This window comes from Ischnura elegans, chromosome 2 (genome assembly GCF_921293095.1).
Source record: "Ischnura elegans chromosome 2, ioIscEleg1.1, whole genome shotgun sequence".
Classification (NCBI taxonomy): Eukaryota; Metazoa; Arthropoda; class Insecta; order Odonata; family Coenagrionidae; genus Ischnura; species Ischnura elegans.
This window is the reverse complement of record NC_060247.1, coordinates 1,308,806-1,330,180: the sequence shown is the minus strand read 5'-3', so window position 1 is coordinate 1,330,180 and position 21,375 is coordinate 1,308,806. Positions and strand designations below refer to the sequence as shown.

Below are 21,375 nucleotides of genomic sequence, written 5' to 3'. Positions count from 1 at the left end.
ACTCCCAAATCACTTTCTGTGTGGGAGATCTTGTTCTCTGCAAAAACCATCCTGTCAGTTCTAAAGGTGAACAGAAAATGGCAAAACTGGAACCTCTGTGGAACGGACCTTTTGTCCTTAAAAAGTATCTCTCTCCTGTAACAGTTATTCTGGAAGTTTCTCCTGGGAAAGAGAAAATCTGTCATGTTTCTCATTTAAAGGCATATCATGGTGGCATTGCTAATCCCAGTAACTAAAAGGAGAGAAATATCATTGATTTTTTTTAATTTTCTTTTTTTTCTCAATGAATGCTAATGTTTGCTTTCTCAAATACTATTTGACGCTTGATTCGGTGTTGTATTCCTATTGATTCCTAATAATATTGTTTTGAATAATGAATAATAAGTCTATTTCTATGCTTGTAATTGAAATTTTGTTCTGAAATATTGTATTGTACATGCTTATTCTCACTGCTTTAATCACTCATGTTATTTAGTGTTGGTCTACTGAGGTTGTGAGATGGGGTAAGGTGGAGGATTTATGGGTGTTTGGAGGGAGAGGACGGGAGAATAACTTGGGGAAAAATCCCCGAGATGGCTCGTTTCCAGATAAGCTGTGGAGGTGGCCCCAGTTATTAAGATTCAATTGTGTTTTGTGTCACCTTTCCTCCACCAAGACGTTCTGGACATTCTCACAATTAGTGATTCTTGACAGTGATAAGTGTCGTGATTTTGCTGTGTTCGATATTCTATCGATGGCTGAGTGATTGAATTGATCAGCTGATCTTAAGACTGCCTACTGTGTTTTAGTGTGGCTTTTTGGCGTTGAGTTGCGACCTTCATCGCCCGACAAGTATGAACTTTCATTTTGTCGCAAACAGCACGTAGCTCTTCAAGCTATTTCTTTTGTTAATTGAAGAGTGAAATTTAGAGTGATTTTTTTTGTTGATGCAATATGCAGTTATCATTTTGTTAGCATCGCCTATGATTCTTTTTTGACTTGTTTAATTAATACTGAGATATATATACACATTTTGATTACATTTAGTCAGTACTTGATCAATATCTGACATGAATACCATATGCCTTGTAAATTGTTAATTATTATTGGAAAATCGAGGAAATTAGTGCAATCTATTGTTATTTATGTAAATCTTGTTGAATTTTGGAGGATTCTTTATTGATAATTAATTGTGGACTGATAATTTTCGCAAACATGGAGGGTTTAAAGGGAGAATTAATAATGCCAATGTATATCATTTGAGTGAGACACATATTATGCTGAATATTTTTGCTGCTATTTTTGATAACCAATAATTATTTAGTGAATAACCGTATATTTGAATAAACTTGTACTTAATGTTTATATAAATTGGGGTATATATTTTGTTGGTCGACCCTAACTTTCTCTTGGGTTGAAATATGAATATGGGTAGAAGTTAAAAACCCATTTTTGTCAATCGTTGTTTTTTGATTAGGTGGTTGAACCCAACTCGATGATCAACCCAGGGTTCTCATGAACCCAACTGTTTTGCCAACCCAAGGTTGCCCATTTTCTAAGTGGTTGGTTATTGTATTACTTTACTTGGTTTTAAAAAAACCACAAAATATCTCTGATAAGAGAAGGAACATTTGAGTTTGGTAAAGATATCCTGGTGTTATACCAATAATAATCCTCCCAGTTCCTTCTTGTCGCTGATGGTAATTATTTGTAATTTTGATTCACTGTACACCGAAACAAGCATCACATTATGAGATATTGATTATTAATTTTATTTTCTTGCTATGTAATACTAATTAATTTACTCTATATCTATCAGCAATATTTCTTGTCTCACTCTTGTAATTATGTCATTTTACTCACTTAAGAATTCTGTTGAATTCCAAACATCACTCTTGAAGTTATCATTTACAGAGTGATAAAATGTATGTTCTTCTCAAAACTATTTTTTGAGTGATATTTCTTGAAAACTATTGTCTCAATCAATAAACCTTTTTATATTCAGTTCAATTCTAACCACTGAATAATGGTTTTTTGTAAAATTCATGGGGGGTTAAACAGTGGGGGTTCATCCAGTGAAAACCAGTGGACCTGTGATGCCTCGATAAGTTTACCTGGCATTAATCAGTTCTTGGTGGACGTGTCTTTGTCCACAAGTTCAAGCAATCTTTGTGGTCATTTTCCCACAGAGGATGTGGCATTTTTTAGTGTTCCCCTCCCCCCAAAAAATTCTAAGGTTTTTTCTAAGCGCGAAAAGTTCTAAGGTTTTTTCGCGCAAAGGATTTTTCGCGCAAAAGGCCCCTGTAGCAAAATGCCCTGTCTCGCAAAATCCTGTCTCTGGAAAATCCTGTCTCTGAAAAATCCTGTCTCTGGAAAATCCTGTCTCTGGAAACCCTGCCTCTGGAAACTCAGCCTCTGGAATCAGCCTCTGAAACAGCCCCGAAACAACCCCGAACCAACCTACCTGCAATGCAAGACTTATATAGGACTACTGCGGAGAAATACTTACTCCTTGGCAAGCAAGGGGAAATCGGTGCTAAGGCCTTAGTATTGCACTTGGAGTGAGAAGTTTTACCATTGTCCTATCACAACTCTCTCTCCCTCCAACACCTCACCCCAGTATCTCCTTCCCCTCCATGTGTTCCAATGAATATCCCTCTGATTCGACTGATGTCTCCAACCCAGAAGTTGAGGGGAAACTTCTGGGTGGTATGCTGTTGACTCAAAAACCAAGGAATGGTGTTTTGCGGAGCGGCCGTTTGGCAGGGGCAGTGACGCATCAGTGGCGAAGTAGTTGAATTCGCCTGGCTACCCCTCCACTCCCTGGAAGAATCCCTCCCCTCCAATCCTGTCTTGTCCTGAACAGGCAAGCCTCTTCTGCTCGTGGACTGGTCGGGGACACATGTCTAGTGAGACATGGCAAAATTTAGAGCAATTATTCAACTGGTATTTAGCTGGTAATGTTTCCTCTGGGATCATGAATTACTATCATTATTTTCTGTAATACTTCTGATTTTTGAATACTCTACTTTGAATAGATATCGAACGGTAATAACTCGTAAATTTTTTTTGGCTACCTTTTTCTTGTGAGCTGTGTTTCTTGTTTGTGGAGTCTTTCCCTGATCCAGCTTGTGACCGACGGTTGGAGTATTTCCCTTGTCTGGGCCTACGTGAAAAATCAACTAGATTTACGACGTAACGTCACATTGCTCGCAATAATGGTTAGTAGGTACTATCACATAGATTCGTTGACGTTGAAAGACTCTTGGTAAATGAGTAAACCACGCCACGAGGAATGAATGCTGTGAGAGCGGAAGAGATGTTAGGAAGAAGCGGAGATGCGAGAAGCGGGAGATTCGCTCATCTTTGGAATATTGTACTCGAGAGAGAGAGTGGCTGTGATTGAAACGGATACGTTGCTCTTATATGACTCCTCGGGGTAATAGTACGGTGATTGCCTTCCACATTGCAGTACTACTAAAGCCGTTAAAGTAAATGCTACCACGGCCAAAGTGATACCGTTAGCTCTTTACTGACCTTTGTGGTTTCCACTTTTAATCGTACGAAGACAAGCTGCAGCACTCTCGATTTGGATAGGTGAGGGTCGAGCTCTCCCATAAATAATCTGTAGGGGTGTGAATATCACACATTTAGGGTTTGAAGGGAGCACTTTCTTACCCTGGCCCCTCTCACTCTTGTATGTTTGTTTTAGGTATTTGGGGATACCAAGTTACCTAATACCTAATCAAAAAACTTGCCAAAATTATTAACGTTGTTTTTATTATGTATGTATATGACGTGAAGTTTAATTTCCATAGTTTTTGATTTGCTAATTCCGAATCCTAATTGTGTGTGTGTCACTTTGAAAATGCCTTTATGGTCTCTCTCCCACTCCTTGAAATGTTTGTCCGCCGTTCGTTCCTAGAGGAGGTGTTATAGTTTAGGGAGGCGTCACTTGGATTGGTATCCTCCCGTTCTCCTCTCGACGACCGCTCCATGCCGCCAAAGCGCATGCACGAAAAAAAAGATTTGATTGAAACTATCAAACTGGTGTGATAGGGAGTATTTTTGTTGAATTTACTTAAACTTTGATGTAAATTATTATAAGCACTTGATTTATTTTACCAAACGCTCTTGATATATTTAATTAAATATTTTTTATATTTCATAATTTTGTAAATTCTACGAATGAGTTTGATGAAAATAACTGAATTAATTAAATACGATTCAGAGTGTGGTAACTTTTATCGAATTTATGATTAATTTTACGAAGGTTCTTGCTTGTTTAGTAAAAATTATCAAACCCTACATTGTTATGCAAATTTAGTTTTGATAGAATTTACTAAGTTTTTCGTGATCTATCGAACGGTCTGTCGTTCCTGTTTTGTTTATACCAATACACATTTGCAGTTGAAGTAATTTTAAACAGGCCTAACATAAAAGATAGGTTGGTAGAAATGATTTTGTTTTCATTATTTGTGATGGTGATAACGTTTTAATTTTGCTTACGTTCATTTTTCTGTTTATTTTTGCTTTAAATTGCAATGTTACCCGTAAGCCGGTGCATCATAGACAACGTTTAAATAGCAAGTTATCATGAATATTAAAGCTGCAATCAGATGCTAGTGTATTTCGACACATAAAAACTTTAATTAGAGGTATCCTTGAGGTATAATCATTCGCGATCATGTTTAATAACATGTAATAAAAGTCGTCATACTAGACCCAATCCATACTAAGGATATCCCCAAGCACGTTAAAGTCATCTCCACATCGCTATAAAAAGCCTTCAAATAAAGTTTTCTTGCGCATCTGCACTAGATGTTGATAAGGAGTACCTACGTAGTGAAATGGTGTGCATCAAGTATTCCTCTTAACACTAGGAGGACGGGAGTTTCGCGCTACCTAGAAGGACGGCTAGGGGTCATTTGACCCCTAAAATGTATTTTGGAATAAAACGCCTGATGTTCAACCAATATTCAGTTTAATCGTATTAATTGTTGTAATCAGTTAATTAAAAACACTATTTAACAGTATTAAATATTATTACCATCGTCAAAAGTTAATAACAATTATTTTAAAGAATCATGAATTAAACCTTATGTACATACACTCAATACAAAAGTTGTGTTACATGTTTAAACAATAGGGATAATGGGTTTACAAAATTCGCATTAAATTTTTTAAACTTATTACTTTGTTGTAAATCTCAGACAGACAGTATTTTTTCAGCGCTGTTTACAAAAAATATTTTTTGCGCTGAGTGCGTACATTGGACGATTTATGCATGTACATCTAAATCTACACACTAAACCGCAAGCCCCTTAAAGCGTGTGGCAGGGGGTGTTAGGACACCAGCCATTTGCACATGAAAAGGAATTTGGAGAATGGAAAGGAAATCGGTGGAATGATTCAATTTGACGGTATTTGGCACCTTTTTCTTTTTTGTGCCCGTGGAGATATGGCTGTTGGATTTGGAGACGTGTCAATAAATTGATACATGCTATCCATCATATCTACTCCCGCTTTATTTTTATTATGAAATAGGATGGTCTCTGTATTCTTTTATTCGTTTCGGAAATAGTGTCGTCTGAGATCATGCTGCTGAGTGAAAGTACATTATTATTCTAGTTTGCCTGATTCTACGTAAGAGTATGGCCTAAGGTATTTTTGAACACTCGAGTTGAATGGATTACATGGCTTTTTTTAGGGGTCATGGATTTTTGTGCGTCACGCTCGTTTTTTTCAGATCGTCCATGCAAGAGAAGTTTTCCATTTTTTTATGACTTCCTGCCAGCTGGATGGATGGAAAATAATTGTTACAAGTTACATTTATTCCTGAATTCTTGTATGTTACGGTCATTTTAGTAACTATTTATTTCCCCAACGCTTGATTCGATGGCCAATCATCATCTTTGCCACAATATGGAAATTCATTTAGGCTGTATTTTCATTTCACATCTGTCAAAACCCAGTACTCGATTCCAAATTTGTCTGGTTTATTTGGAATTTACCTCATGAAAGGACAGCTGCATTTTGTAGGATAGAGCTGTGCATTTGCTATCACGTCAAAGTCGCCATCGGATTCACTATCTTGGACTTCCTCGCTTCCATCACACGCAGATGTTGATGGATTGGTCAGAATTTCCTTGAACTGATGTTTACGATTCACTTCCAGACTGATCTTCAATATTCCCTACAGCTATTTGAATCTCGACGATTCTCTTCTCTTGATATATTTCTCGACTTCTTACTTAATTCGGCTACTGATATGCATGCAAAAAAATCTACAAACGAAAGCGTATTATGGTAGAATCTTCTTCTGTTGCATCGGAGGTATAGAGAGCTGGAGAGGATTAGAAAATCATACAGAAGGACAAAATTTTCAGAAGTAACGCTAATTGCAGTTCGAAAGACAGGGACTCTACTGCAAACCGTATCCTGATTCTTATCTTCCAGGAACTTGCAGTAATGCTTTTTCTCCGACCTACGTGCGGATTCCAAGGGTAGGATTTACAGTAGAATTTTTCAGTCCACCCAATTCCTCCGCTCTCTCAAAAAGAGACAGGGTTTTTCCCCAGGGCGCAACACCCAGTCAACCCGCCCCAAACCCCGAAGGGGGTCAGGCGGCACTAATGCTGGACACACAGCAAAGGGGCGAGGTCAAGTGACAGTGCCGTCAGGCCAGAAAAATGAAAGTTATTCGTAAACCTCATGAGTCGATGTTGAAAATAATGTCTCTAAGAGCTCTGAATCTTGGACGACGCAAAACAATTCTTGGGATACGTAACGATTTTCCGGTATGGGTAATACAAAAATCATTGAACAATAAATAAAACAAAATTAAAATATCATAATTACATGAATTTACGCATATCAAGGATTGAAAAGGTTATATTTCCCTTTGTTGCCCAAAAAATATGGAAAGATTGTGCACAACAAGTCGCTATGCTTTCGGATACAGATAAGAGCCCTTGGGACGAAACTGGCATTGAACCGGGTATTTCCAGATTCAAAATGAAGCAAATCATCTACCACACTAGCCTCTTGCTGATTATATGATATACATGGCACTAAAGTGCCCATGGGCAAGAAAATAGCGCGAAAACCAGTTGTTGGTCAAATGACCCCTAGCCGTCCTTCTAGGTATAACACGTCATAAAAATAAAAAAAAACATTATAGTTGAACTTTCACTAATTTATCAAAATATAGACCAAAATGAACAAAGTCAAAAAATTTCAAAATTAAAAAAAATATTTTAATAAGAGAAAAATAAATTTGAATTCTGAAAATGGGTCAAATGACCCCTGCCGTCCTTCTAGTGTTAAGTTTACAAAGGGAAACTGCAGTCACATCATATTCACATTTCAAAGCCAAGGCTGATTATTTACGATAATAGTATATTATGACGTTTGTGTGAGCTATTATCATGGCAACCGATTTAGCCTAGGCGTTGGAGTCCGTTTCAACCATGTGGGGGGCCCACGTTCAATGCTTCGTGCAGCCGTATTTTTTCTCCACTTTTTTGTATTTCTTTTGCAGAACCTTATGTTATACTCTTAATTTTATGATTTTTGATCAGAACAAATTTTTTTTGGGTGGAAAATCTTTCATGTATGCACGCTACGTCGGATTTATTATCCTTTTGAATTTGATAGTTTTTATCGAACAACTGCCAGTTCGGTAACAATTACCAAACCAATTTGATAGAATTTATAAAACTTATTGAATTTTTCAATGTGCCATACGAGCGGAAAAGTTTGATAAATTTCATCAGTATTCGATAGCTCAAACCAAACTTTTTTCCGTGATCGGTATTATGTCCATCTTATAGATATTCAACTTATTGTCCAAGAAGACTTTGAGGAGATATTGAGTGGGATCGAAGAAGCGGCGCCATCAGTCTTTCGATCCTGTCCTTATGCGACGCATGCAGCGCATGGCGTTTAAAGGAGAGTGGTTTGTCTAGGATCACTCCCACGTTGCTCGACTTTTCCTCCCATGGCGTCTCATCCATGTCTACGAGGATTTATCCCGGTTCTCCCCGAGGAGTCCTCGAGAAGAAGACAGTCTCTGTCTTCCCGGCGTTAATGGTAATTCTCCGCCCTGAAAACCAGGGGATAAGACGATTCCTTTTTCCCTGCAGGTAAAACACCGCCAGATGAGGCTTCTAGGATCAACCCACTACTGCGTTGTCAGCAAAGAGGGAGGTGATGGTAGTCCATCCAAAGTCCCGCGGGATGTCGGCCGTGTGATATTGAATAGGATCGGTCCGACGACCGATCCTTGAGGGACTCCGGCGTGGATTAACCGCTTTCGTGACACAGCCCCAGATGGCGGTGGAGGTTCGCCCAGGGCAAGGCCATATATATGTAGGGTTCCGACAACCTCATCCGGCGGCCATATTGATTCCTGAGGTGGACGATGTTTGCATGTACGTGAACGCATATTACTCGCCAAGGATACGATTTAATTTCTTTTAGCGATCGAATGAATGACTTTATACTGCCAATTGTACACCTAATTACGCAATGTATCGTCTCCGAGCATAGAATGTACTTCTGAAGAAAGTAACTAAGGTGTTGGACACTTTAAAATATTTTGAAAACCTCCGCATTCGTTATTAGAAAATGAGGCAATTCATCTCTTATTTGTGGCCTCTTTGCATATAAAACTGACTAAAAAGTAAGGAGCGTTGACGGTCCACAGTGGCGCCGACTCCATGGGGCCTGAGGAGGCCCGAGCCCCCTCAAAAATTCGTTATGGGTGTGAGAAAAAAATGTGTCAGGCTTGCCAATTTTCCCCAGTGTCCAGATGTCGAGATTCGGGTTATAAGGGTTCTAATGTTGATCATATGGCTCTTCTAAAATGCTTAAAAAACTTAAAACTCACTACCTATAAAATTTCCCGGGGCAAGATCCCCGGTTTGGGCCCCCCCCAATATTTTTTGTAAGTCGACATCCCTGATGGTCGGACGAATTAGGTGAGGACTTTGAATTAAATTTGGAAAGGAAGCAAATTTTCGACTATTTTTAAAGTCTAATGTGGGAATAAAGGAGCTATAATTGCTAAAAATTGATAATGAGAGTGAAAGCAATGCAATGTACTAAAAAGATATTCATAGTCCTATGTATATGCTGTATAAAAATTAATACATTAAAAGATTATATAAGATAATAAGTACTAAATAAATAATACTCCTCAACCTTAATCAGGCCTGGAAAAAGTATTACTAATGCTCTGTGTTAAAGGAAATTTAATATTTAGTAAAACCCAATAGCATTGAGAAATCAAATTATTTCCTTGTACATATTTAAAAGCAGCTTCACCGAATGAGATAAGGCACTTAAAATATGAGGCAGACACGTCACATGTAAGATTACTCTTTGATTACCTTTTTAACGTTTACTGGACCAGTTGATCACGTTGTGAATACGTGATCAAACACTTGAGGTGAGCAATTCTTTTTCTGTCATCTGGGAGTGCCTAGCAAATTAAATATAAATTCTGTAAAATAAGGCTTAAGGCAGGATAGTATTGAATCAATCAATTTGAAAAACCATTTTACAAAAATGCAAAGCGGCTCCTGCAGAAGTACCGGGATAGTATGGAAGGGCAGATTCCGGAAATTTTAAAGATTCTGCGAGGCAATTTTTGTAGCGACACAAAATCGTTTTATGATTCAGGTAATCTCTGCCTATTTCTTAAGGTATGGCCGCAAGATGAGTTTTGTCAGGAAATCATAAAAACATTTCAGAGCGTCAAGGTTGTGTCTTAAATTCAGCCTCCGCGATGTATAATCCATCAATTTTTTCTGGGACAATGATTTTTTTCTCCGATTTCAATATCATATGAACATCACGTCGTGTAACCAAGTGAGGAGGCATTTTCCACAGAAAGATTTTAGTATACTATATAGGATTAAAAGATAGACCTCAAATTGAGAAAACCCGAGGTTAGACAATATCCTAATAAGTTCACGGGCATGAACGCATGGTAAATGTATCACGGGTATGAGTTATCTTTCATAGCACGAGCATAAATAAAAGAAAATAAAAGCAGAAGTGACGATGAAAATGCCAAAAGAAAGAAAACGCAAAGCATACCTGATGGAATGGTCGGACGGAACTGAGAGAATAATGCACATTTTAAAAAAGCGAGAAGTTTTCCTGGAAATACCGCGATAAGCCCGTCACAGTCTCCGTTCCGCGGTGTCATAAAACGACCTTTTTCGCTTAAAATCCTGGCAGTTAGGGATCGCAAAATATAGAAGGTATGTAGATATTAGGTGGTATCTTTGTAAGAGATATTTTTGTATGAGTCTCAGGAAAATAGCCAACTCTTTCGAGGTTTGAACACTTTTAATAAAAGCATGGCCCCCCATCGTATCCAAAGAAAACTAAATTAACTCTAATGAAACGTGCACATTTACCTCTTTTGTTTTCTTCACCATAGACCCTTTGAGGGTCAATGTCTTCAAGTACAGCTTAAAAACGATGAATGCTGAGCGTTAAAATCCATACAGTTCCCATAACCTTACCGCGTCGCGGCTAATCCAGCTCCCGACGCGCGGAGACGAACCCTGCCGCGCGATCGAAAAATCAATTTAATATCCGGCGTCGCAAACTTATTTCAAAGTAAACTGCATATAAATCTTACAACTTACATTTTTCCTATTTTCACCCACTGGGCAGTGGGTGGAAACCCCAACCAACGTAAACACCGAGGCATGCATAGTCACAGCCTCAGGAGGTAATGTCGTATTACCAAACAAAATTTTAGAGCTCCTGTCAAACTCCACTCTTTCCTCAATAGCCATTTCATCCATTAAAAGTTGGCACATACTTTCCTTCTCATTTATTAAGTCCACCTTAATTTGGAGGAATTAAAAAATCTCCTTTTGGACTCCAGGATAAAACTTGAAATCCCTTTTCTATTCACTTGTAAAATGAATTTCCAGGCATGTCATTTTTCAAAAATTTGGCACATGAGGCGAGGGTCGTGCTTACTAAGCCACTGTCGGGGTGAAAAACCCGTATAATTTTTGCTGGTCTGCGACTACGAATTTCAAAGCACTGTAGGAACAATTAACTTTGTACGCAGTCACGCGCATTGGTGCAAAGTAAAATACACCAAAGGATGAGGTTCGCCATGAAAAAATATTTGATTTAGCCGGGATTCGAACCCGGATCTCCCGATTGCCGGTCAGGAGGGTGTTTCAGAGTCTCATAGGATTGGCGGCGTCGGAAACGGATTCATTCCGAGTCGATCGGGAACCTATCCTACGCTCGTCTTCCGTGCGTTTCACACATTCTATCGGAAAGCGTTCCGGTTTTGGTATGACATCAACAGTCATCCTAAACGGGAAACGAGAAAACGTCACAATTTTCAAGAGACAACTGATGTGAGCAGTGAAAATAACCTCCCGCAAGGTTTGACATTTCACAAGGGAGGCGAAAGGTATATACGGGCATAAATAAGTGCTAATTGATACATTGTCACATGATTGACGTTGTTGCCGGGTAAAACTATTTTAGAATTGTCCGTCTATAGTTTTTTTTATTGTAATACCCTGTCGTTTTGAGCAAATTACGGGAATGAAGGAAAATTTTGAACGAGTTTGTTCTTCCATTCTCGTGAGAGCATAGTTGATTGTTCTTAAGAACTAAACTACAGGTAGTCGCGAAATCCATCATTTTTTCCGACAACATATGGTTTACTTACACAATTGTTTAACCAAATTGTCATATTTATATTCAGTATCTCAATTAAATATGAATATTGAACATCATAAATGATGTTATAGCCTTCATGATGTGCCGTAAACGTCTTACAAATTTTCCGTAAAAGTGGAGGTACGGTGGAAGGAAATGCAGCGATTAAATTAGGCTGAATAGTGACCATTATTATTAATGGCTCCAGTTATGTGCGTTAAAATAACGCAAAGTAATGTGGTTAGTTTGTTATCTGTTTTGCACGAACTCGGTTATTTTTATAACACCATTTTATTTGGTGCGAAAATGACAAACAGTTCCTCTTGTTGCACCTTTAAATACATCTTCTAAATTATATTTCGGTGTGCGATAGTTCAACAGAGAAAAAAATAACTGCTGTAATAGGGAATTGAACCTTTATCCATTGCCTTGCTGCCTACTGCCTTAAGCCACTGCGCCACCATTTCTTATTGATTGGGATTGCGAAATTTGTGGACTATACATGACAAGATGGTGCTTTCATATAGTTGTTACCGTGGCTATTCCCGTTATGCTTGAACTCATATTTCATATTAAAATGAATATTTAGAATGAAAATCATGAAATCAACTGAATTAGGAACATAACCACGTCTAATTTCGATGTAACTACGATGCCAAGTCACGCACACAATCATATAAAATTAGACAAATTGTTATACTTCCAAACCCACCGACACGTATTCAATGCATTATGCTACCTACATATTTGTAAGTCATTACGCCATGCATTCCAACTTGTTTCACGTTATTTTTGCCAAATTACTCGTCCAAATAGCAATGCGAACGAACTTGCACCGACAGTGGTACAGACTGCTCATTTATCGTCTAATTTACACGAGGATTAAAGGCACTTACACCTATAATACTCTATCAGAATATCCACATATATCAGCACTCATGAAATAAAGAGGTTTTATTTTATTCGAGCCAAATGCTTAATAAAAATAGCATTATAACATATCACCATTCCCAAACGGAAGGAGTTTCCGGCACCTCCAGCCCACTCGACTTCTATCCGATCGGAAAGCCGGCCTTGAGTCGATAGGAAGCCAGTCTGAAACGCACGGATCGCCTGGCCGATAGTAAGTGACGTAGAATCCGCGTCAAGTCTCCCGATCCGATCGAAAAGGGAGACTCTGAAACACCCTGCGGGTTTGTTAGCCAGTTACCCCAGCCGGAACAGCCCACACTGCATCTATATGTGAAGTGGATGCAATGCGTGACAGGATGCGCTAGGTACCAAACATCCTTTTGCCATCCTTTGCTAGGTGCGCCTATAATATATTCCATCTTTTTCATGGTGTGGTTTAATACTTATAAAGATGAAACTACAACCAGTATATAGTTATTTATGACATATTGGTATATGAATAAAAAGTTAGAATATATAGAGGTAAATTATTGGAAACGAAGAAATGTAACAAGTCGGATATCTTACGCCTGAGTATCAAACATTATAAAATCTGCAAATCCTCGCATTAATTATTAGAAAATATTAAGAATTATTATAATTATTCACTTCATTCAAGATTTTCACGAGCATACGGAACTGCCGCTGACTACAGCAGTAGGTATGGACCTACCGCCTTGTAGCCATCTGTCCCTTTCTCGACGTTTTGGAGCCTCGTAGATTGAGTGTTACGTTAGGCGTGCTTAATTGTGACCTTTTTTAATTCTGATCATTGCAGCAATTTTGAATTAACTCCCGGTATCGACCCTCGCTCACTCATTGGCCTCTACTCTCCTGGATTTGAACTCTGCGTTTGTTTTGGACTCCGATGTATAGCAATGTTGTACTGAAGTTCTCATATGTTGTCTTGTCTACGCCTGTATTCCTCATATGCAGTACAGTGTTCGCATGTCTCCTGTTTTATGCTAAGCCATTAAAATTATTCTCATGAAATAAAACGTGATCTGATTTATTCTGAGTAGTTTAAAACAATCATGAGATAAAGAGAACCAAGCAAGCAATATATAATTTCGACCAAGTTCAGTTTTTGGCCGTTGGATAGCAGCACATTCGTGCATCCTCCCGGTATCTGTCTACGTGCGGCGGTATCTCTCTTCCGCATCCCCTCGGCAACGGGCCGGCATATGGATGGCATATACATATATAAAAGGATGCACTCATACTCTTCGTATCTGGATGACATCCAGCTGCCAACGAGAAATTCTATGTTGTGTGTCGGCTGGGATACCACCAGCCGGCACGTTAAATGTCAGCAATATTTTCAATATCGTTTGATATTTTTCTTCTTTTTAGCTCTGGTTGACGCTTTTGCTCTGCCTAGCGAGGCTCTACGGGAATACCAAGCGCTCAAAGTCGGGAAATTTGATTTTACGCTCAAAAGATGGTCGTTTTTTAAATTGAGTGTATAAAATACAATGGAGCAGAATTTTTTTTGAAGTAAATGATGCAACGGAGAAATAAATTTTTATTTTATACGCCTTTTGCTACATTAAAATAGATTCCTTCGTTATTCCTTCGATAGAGCCCCTCAAACTCGGCTGTCTTGCTTTTTTCACAGACAGTGTTCTATGGCGGATGGCAGCTTCACTGCGAGTGCGAGGAAATGGAAATCTCCCTTCACATCACCGGCTACGCACAAAGAAGGGGAAGATCGAATACGCAGCAGAGCACTTGGAGGAATCATTCACCTCCTCCGGATATCCCCGTTCACCAATGAATCAGAACCTCTACCGGAGGACACGGGCGCCAGAAAAAACCACCCGCTGCACGCCCTGCCAGCCATTTTCTCAGAGCGAACTTCAGGATTGGTTTTAGCGAACAAGATGGGTTTTAGCGAACGGACGTCACCCACCCCAAGCCAACACTAGGAATTGAGGTCTCCAAGTAGAACTATCGGCAGAGACGAGGAGTTGAGGATTGCGGCAAATCCCTATGGTAGGCATCATCTGTTCGGTGCTAGGTTCACGGATACAACTCGAAGAGTTCCGGCGCCTGTGTAGACATCCACTGCTGTTGCATCCAGTTGCCTAGGAAGTATGTAGCGTCGCGGTGGCATTCTCGATGAGACGATGAATGCAGTTCCCCCGATGCCTTTGCCCTCTGAATTGCCGAAGCGATTACACATCTGGTGTTCCAAGTGGGTGTGTTTGTTCGCTCGTACCCTGGAATTTCCGAAGTGTCGGAGTGCCTTCATATCTTTTGCAGTCCGTTCAGCTGCGATGGCGGCCAAGAAAATATTGCCGCGGCGTGCGGGGTGGACACGAAGAAACGGGAGGTCCTCGCGTCGTAGTTCTTGGGTAAGGACACTCGGATGGGGTAGAGCCTTGTCTTGTCATGCGATGTTTCCCCTCCCGCTGTCTCTTCACCGGTACATAGTCACCCGCGTCGCCGTTTTCCGCAGCAGCAGTCGACAGAGGAGCAAATAAGTTGTTCGTGGCGACAATGGGCGCTTATTAGAGAGGAAGGGGGCCCTCTTCTCATTGCTTCCGAGGTTCACCAATCATGAACTGATTTTCACCAGACGGACGCGTGGCCTTGGTGGAAGAGGGCCATCCAGAGAGCAGCCGTTGTTCGCGCTGTCGTTTCCGGTGTTCATCTCGACGGGGGCACGGAAGAGGGTCAAAGCAATCTTCGTGGAAAGTGTTCCCGTGGCTTTTCCGCTCGCAGACGCCATTGCTGGCGTCAAATCCTTGTTTTAGTCGGTATTCACAAGTCCGTTCGGTGCAGAGGTCGAGAATAGAGTAAATAGAGGCAGACGCAGGTGGCCATTTTTTATTTTTCATTTTTTTATATTTTTTTATTTGATATTTTTTTAATTTTTTTATATTTTTTTTATTTGATATTTTTTTAATTTTTTTATATTTTTATCCCAGTATGTATTTTCAAAACCTGGATAAAAATCGAGATACAGTATCGTAGAGTATTTTCGTATCGTACAGTATCGTATCGTAGAGTATACAGTATCGTACAGTATCGGTTTTCCAAATTATGATAAAAATAATTCTGCTATGAATTTTTATGATTCAGCCCAAACATTCGTATGAGTGAGTAAGTGGTCGGAAGTGCGTTTTAAAGTGTAGGGATGTAAGATTTAGTTCAAATGATTCTTTTGAAAATACAAATGGAATTTATGGTTGCTCCCGCGTTAGCATGTAGGGATTATGTATTAGATATAACAGAGTTAAATATTTCCAACCATCAATCTAATGAATAAAATTGTCAGCTTATCTTTGAATGATAAATTGTGATTGAGTCAAGATAGTGTTTTCAGCAATCGCCTATGTTTTATTGAATTTGATACCAAAATATACAAATAATCTTCTTTATATGTTGTACGTGTTTATTGTTTTTATGCATGGATTTAATTGTTTAAAAATTTTAAATTAGGAAACAGTCCTATTTAGAATTCCGAGAAACGGGTCAATGAATTGCAAAGTTTTTAACTGTGCCTGTAGTATCTCATGAAGACGCGTGACTATTCTTATAGCCACTGATCCCTGAGCAGTGTATTATGCAAGAGAAAAAGCAAAAATATCTATTCCATATTTTCAGGCGTTACTTGGTGAATTTATTTCCTTTTTCCAAAACATCAAATTGTAAATGTGAAGCATTTAGTGTCGTATCATGTTCCGGTTTCGTCGCGATGCGGCATGTGAAAATATGTTAAACGTACAAAGTTAATGTATTAAATGTATAACGTAAACCAAAATAACTACTCTAATTTCACCAATTATGGTCACAAATATGCAAAAGAGTATCGAACTACACTACTTCAGAACGCTATGGGTTTACTTCTTCAATGCTCGCCGCTCTCTTATTATCAAAGCGTTCGGACTCTTCCCCAGTTGAAAAAACTCACTCCCAAGTCTTTTTTTGTCCAGGTGCCGAGTAAAACTGAATTTTAGTGAGAAACTGTCGGACAAGCGCTGATTAAACGCAATTTGGGGTGAGATCCCATCGTGGATATCATTTGTTTCCCCGTGGCTGTCTCAATCCCTGCTTTTGTTTCTCCGTAGGGTGCGACCAAAACGTGGTATAGCTTTATCCTTTTCGATAGCCGTTTGTTTACCCTGCATGTGAACGAAGGGGCCGCTATGCAGGTAACTGAACGTTCGAACTCAGAATGGATGAGTGTTCTTTTGCATAGTATCTTTAATGAGGATAATAGAAAGACAAAGTCGATATACCAAAAGAAAATACATAAATATAAAAATGGCTAGATTCACAGTGATAATGTGAAGTAGCTTGTGAAAAAAGAGTAATTTCTATCGTTTTCAGCGACTGGCAGCGTGAAAGACAAAAAGCCGTGGAGGAGGATAGGGGCAGGGGAATATTTCGCTTATGGTTTATTCGTGAAATGAGATGTCGAGACAAATAACGATTTCCATGGGACACAAAAGGGATTTTCCCCATACAAAGTTTATAGCAAAAGAGGTGGTTAATATGCATTGTATAGGATAGGGATTATTTTGCCATTTTTTGACACTTAAAAAATATTTCTCTCGGACAGGTTCACTTTGCAAGTCACTCACTGTATCATGTTGAGGGTAGTAGTATTGAGATTTAGGGTGCGTCGACGGCTAGATCATTTTGCACCACTACTATATCATTTAATACCAATACTTCAATAGAAATAGAATGAAAAGAAAGCTACTGCACATGAACAAGTTTACTTCGTTAAATCAGTGAGCATACTTAAATTTTATTAAAAAATACTTATTTCTTTTGAGGAACTGAAATGTATACTTTAAATTGGTAGGGTGGTCCCGTAGAAGGGATTCCAGCTCTCCCCCAAAATTAATCCGTCTCCGCGTCACGGTACTTATCTATCAGGATATGTCGAATACTTAACGGCCGTCTACAATCATCGCATTTAAAGTTCCTCAGTGAAGAGTTAAGGATGAGTCGATTGGCAGCGCTCAGCCGTGTGCTTACTACCCCCACACTCCGATTGCTCGAAGGGAAGACAGTGCTGTTAGGCCCACACGAAGTTTGTTATTATTTAGATACTCCACTCCACGATTCCCTCCACTGTTCCAGCGCAGCATTTCTAAAAGAGTGAGGCTCACAGGTCATCGTAGCTTCGACGCGTACTCTTTGTCATTCAGAGCTTCCTTGGCCAAAGCAACTTGAGTATCAGCACAAATTTTCATAAATCATTTTACGGGAACGATCCAGCGAACCATCCAGTCTTCTACTGTAACAAAATCAACCTGAATTGTGACACGCAGCAGTGGCGGATACATTTGATGCGGTGTCGCTCGCATTTCCTAACATTACAGAACCCAAATTGCTACTTTTTTATATCATAAGAGGGCATTGCCTTGCGTGTTATCAGTTTGAGAAAACTGTCTTAAACTTTGCATCTGACTTGATTATTTGTCATTGTTTTTGTCATCCAAAAAATTTTGGATCGGTATTTTGTATTTAAAATACATTAGGGCGGTATTTTGCATTTTAAATATACTTTTAAACGGTATTTTGTATTTCAAATACCTTTGGAGGGGATATTAGCATTTCAAATACATTTGCAGCGGTATTTTGCTTTTAAAATACATTTTGAGCTATATATTGCATTTTAAATACGACTGGAGCGCAGTAATGAGTATAAATACATTTTGCGGAATTTTGCATTTCAAATATATTTTTTAGCGATATTTTTGTATTTCAAATACATTTGGGGTGGAATTTTCATTAAAAATATATTTTGAGCAATACTTTGCATTTCAAAAATAACTGGAGCGGTTTTTTTTAATTCAAAAACAGTTGGAGCGGTATTTTACATTTCAAAAATATTGTGAGCTTAATTTTTTATTTTTAATATATTTGGAGGGGTATTTAGTATTTCAAATACATTTGTAGCGGGTAGTAGCATTTCAAATAAATTTGGAGCTTTATTTTGCATTTGAAATACTCCTCGGCCTGCATTTTACCCGGCCCTGGCTGAAATATTTTTCCATTTGATTGTGCGACACATGAACATAGGTTTTTCTAAAGTGGCATTTTAAAAATACCCCTTACTCTGCCATGCGTGCCTTTTGCGTATCTTGTCTTAACCTGTTTTAATGAAAGGAGTTTTGAAATGAAAACCTCCATGAAGTTTTTCAATCTAACTACCCAAAAATACTTGAGCTTTTCGAGTAACTTTGAGGATAAATCCGAAGATTTGCATAACTGCTGTTTACGAAGTGATTGATTGAAATTTTATTCCGAGTGATTTTTTTTACTTAAACCTTCCCCTGGTTATTTTTGTTTTTAGTATATTTTTTGTGGGCCATATTTTCCTTGGCTGCAAATAATTGTTTACCTTTAATGTATTTCATTGAAGTATGACTCTTAAACTCTGACATATCCAATTCTTGCCCAGTTTATTGATTATATATATCCTGAATTTTCTATCGTTTTTGCATGCACATTCGCTGTTTTGCATGCAATGTCTTCAGAGTGAGGAGGTTAGAGTCATGTAAACATATACAAGTTTATTCATACATATTTATAATCTCTTGAGGACAGCGCATCGAAAGATTACTATTGCAACTAGTTGAAAAACATAGACAATAAAAGGACGCTCACAAGTTTAAGTGGTACGTTTCAGCGGGATACTCCGCCATTACCATAAAGAGAGAGAGGGAGAGATTGGAGAGAGAGAGGTGTGTGTCCACATGGGGAGGAGGGGGGTGGCGGAGGAGGGTTAGCTGTAGTGTGTGGAGATTGGCCAGTAGGCCGGCCCTTATTTTTCAGAATTGAGAAAAGTTATGTTTTCCTAGTCTCAAAATGATCCAAATGAGGTTTATATTCACGTATTAAAATTTGGTTACTTTAAAATAACGGGAACCCGTGCCCCAAGGGCCCTAAGTACTGAGGACACTCAACTGAGTTTTTTGGGGCCGAAAAACTGCTATCCCTATGTAAAACGTAAAAGTAAAGTAGAGATAGGTCAAAACAAACAAAAATCGGTCCTAAAGAACTTTACTAATACGTTTTACATAGGGATAGCACTTTTTCGGCCCCAAAAAACTCAGTTGAGGGTCCTCAGTACTTAGGGCCCTTGGGGCACGGGTTCCCGTTATTTTAAAGTAACCAAATTTTAATACGTGAATATGAACCTCATTTGGATCATTTTGAGACTAGGAAAACATAACTTTTCTCAATTCTGAAAAATAAGGGCCGGCATATTGGCCAGGGTGGTTTTTGAAAACTTGCTGCGGTCTAAAGTTGCTCGCAAGCCAATGTCGACGCCAGAATTTCATTGGGAAACGTTTATGATATTCATTTGTTGACCTTTGGTATTCCTAACATATATTATCCATTTAATTATTGTACACAGAAGTATTAAATGAAAATGCATGAAAGTGATTTATTTTGCCTTTCCAGGGAATTCCACGAAAAAGTGAACCTTTCATTTCACGAGAATGACACAGTAACCTTTCAGCAAGTTAGGACGTGGAAATTTGATCCGTCTTGTTCAAACGGGTCACTAGATGACTTGGTGACTACAATAAACGTGCCTCCATTAGTAAGTATTAACAGTTATTCTTTCTTGCTCATTGTGTAACTTAGTCTCAATCGCTTTTACGAAAGACGAAGTTTCCTTGCACACTCTCCTTGTAGGATTGGAATTGAAGGGAACATCCCCAGGGCCGGGTTAATCCAAAGTTATGCTCTAAGCACCTCTCCATTGGGCGCCCCTCCTCACTTGAGCACCCCCCCCCCCCACCCCCCCGATTTTTATGATTAGGCATAGCCATTCGCATGAGGTAAGGAATTCGGAAAAAGGAATAAATATATTGCTGCCAGCATAAATTTATGCTTGAATTTTTACGCAGGGAAAACAAATAAGTCAGTAAAAGAAAGGCAGCTTGGAGTAAAACTACATGAAAAAGTTAAACTTTAATGCAACTAAAACAATTTATGAATACCCTTTCCAAAAATAATGCCTAGCCATAATTCATGCAACAAAAAAGGAGAGTAACTTCAAAAATGAAAACATTACGTAAGTACTGCTGTAATTGAACGAACTGCCGCCCCTGAAGCCACCCCTTGGACTGCGACGCTCCTAGCCACGTGCCTATTTTGCCTTGCGGCAAATCCGGCCCTGAACATCCTATGCACTTTTTTCTCGATTTATTTTTATTCCATCAAAATTCCACGCCCTCGCAAATGATAGAAGAAGCAAAAATTTCATACTTGTAGAATTCCTTTACGGCCTCAAGGTTTTACTTAAGTAGTGCATGAGTTGATAAAATAGGCTAGTTTCCAATTTACTTCCCGCTGTGGCGTTACGTCGCTAAATCTGGTCGATTGTTCACGTAAGCCCAGACATATGGAAAAACTCCAACTGTCGGTCACAAGCTGGATCAGGGAAAGACTCCACAAACAAGAAAATCAGCTCACAAGAAAAATTGCCAAAAAATTTACGAGCATTTTCGTTCAAAATCTATTCCAAGTAGTGGTATTCAAAATCAGAAGAATTACAAAAAACAATGATAGTAATTCATGATCCCATAGGAAACATTACCAGCTAAATACCAGCAGTATAATTTCTCTAAATTTGCCATTTCTCACTAGCCATGCGTCCACTACCAGGGCTCGGGTAGAAGAGAGATTGCCTATTGCAAGACGAGACAGGATTTGAGGGGAGGGGTTTTTCCAAGCAGCGGAGGGGTAGCC

At 38.9% G+C, this 21,375-nt stretch overlaps 1 protein-coding gene across 4 annotated transcripts in view; it reads left to right on the top strand.

Moving 5' to 3' along the window:
• LOC124153321 (protein peste-like) overlaps positions 1-21,375 on the top strand; it is a 172,572-nt gene that overhangs the window by 108,661 nt on the left and 42,536 nt on the right. For all 4 annotated transcript variants that reach the window (XR_006863619.1, XM_046526414.1, XM_046526415.1 and 1 more), the window contains one exon: positions 20,080-20,221. Coding sequence is in view for 3 of the 4 variants with exons in the window: in XM_046526414.1 (XP_046382370.1) it covers positions 20,080-20,221 (142 nt within the window). In the remaining variant the exon portion in view is untranslated. The remainder of the gene's footprint in view (positions 1-20,079; positions 20,222-21,375) is intronic.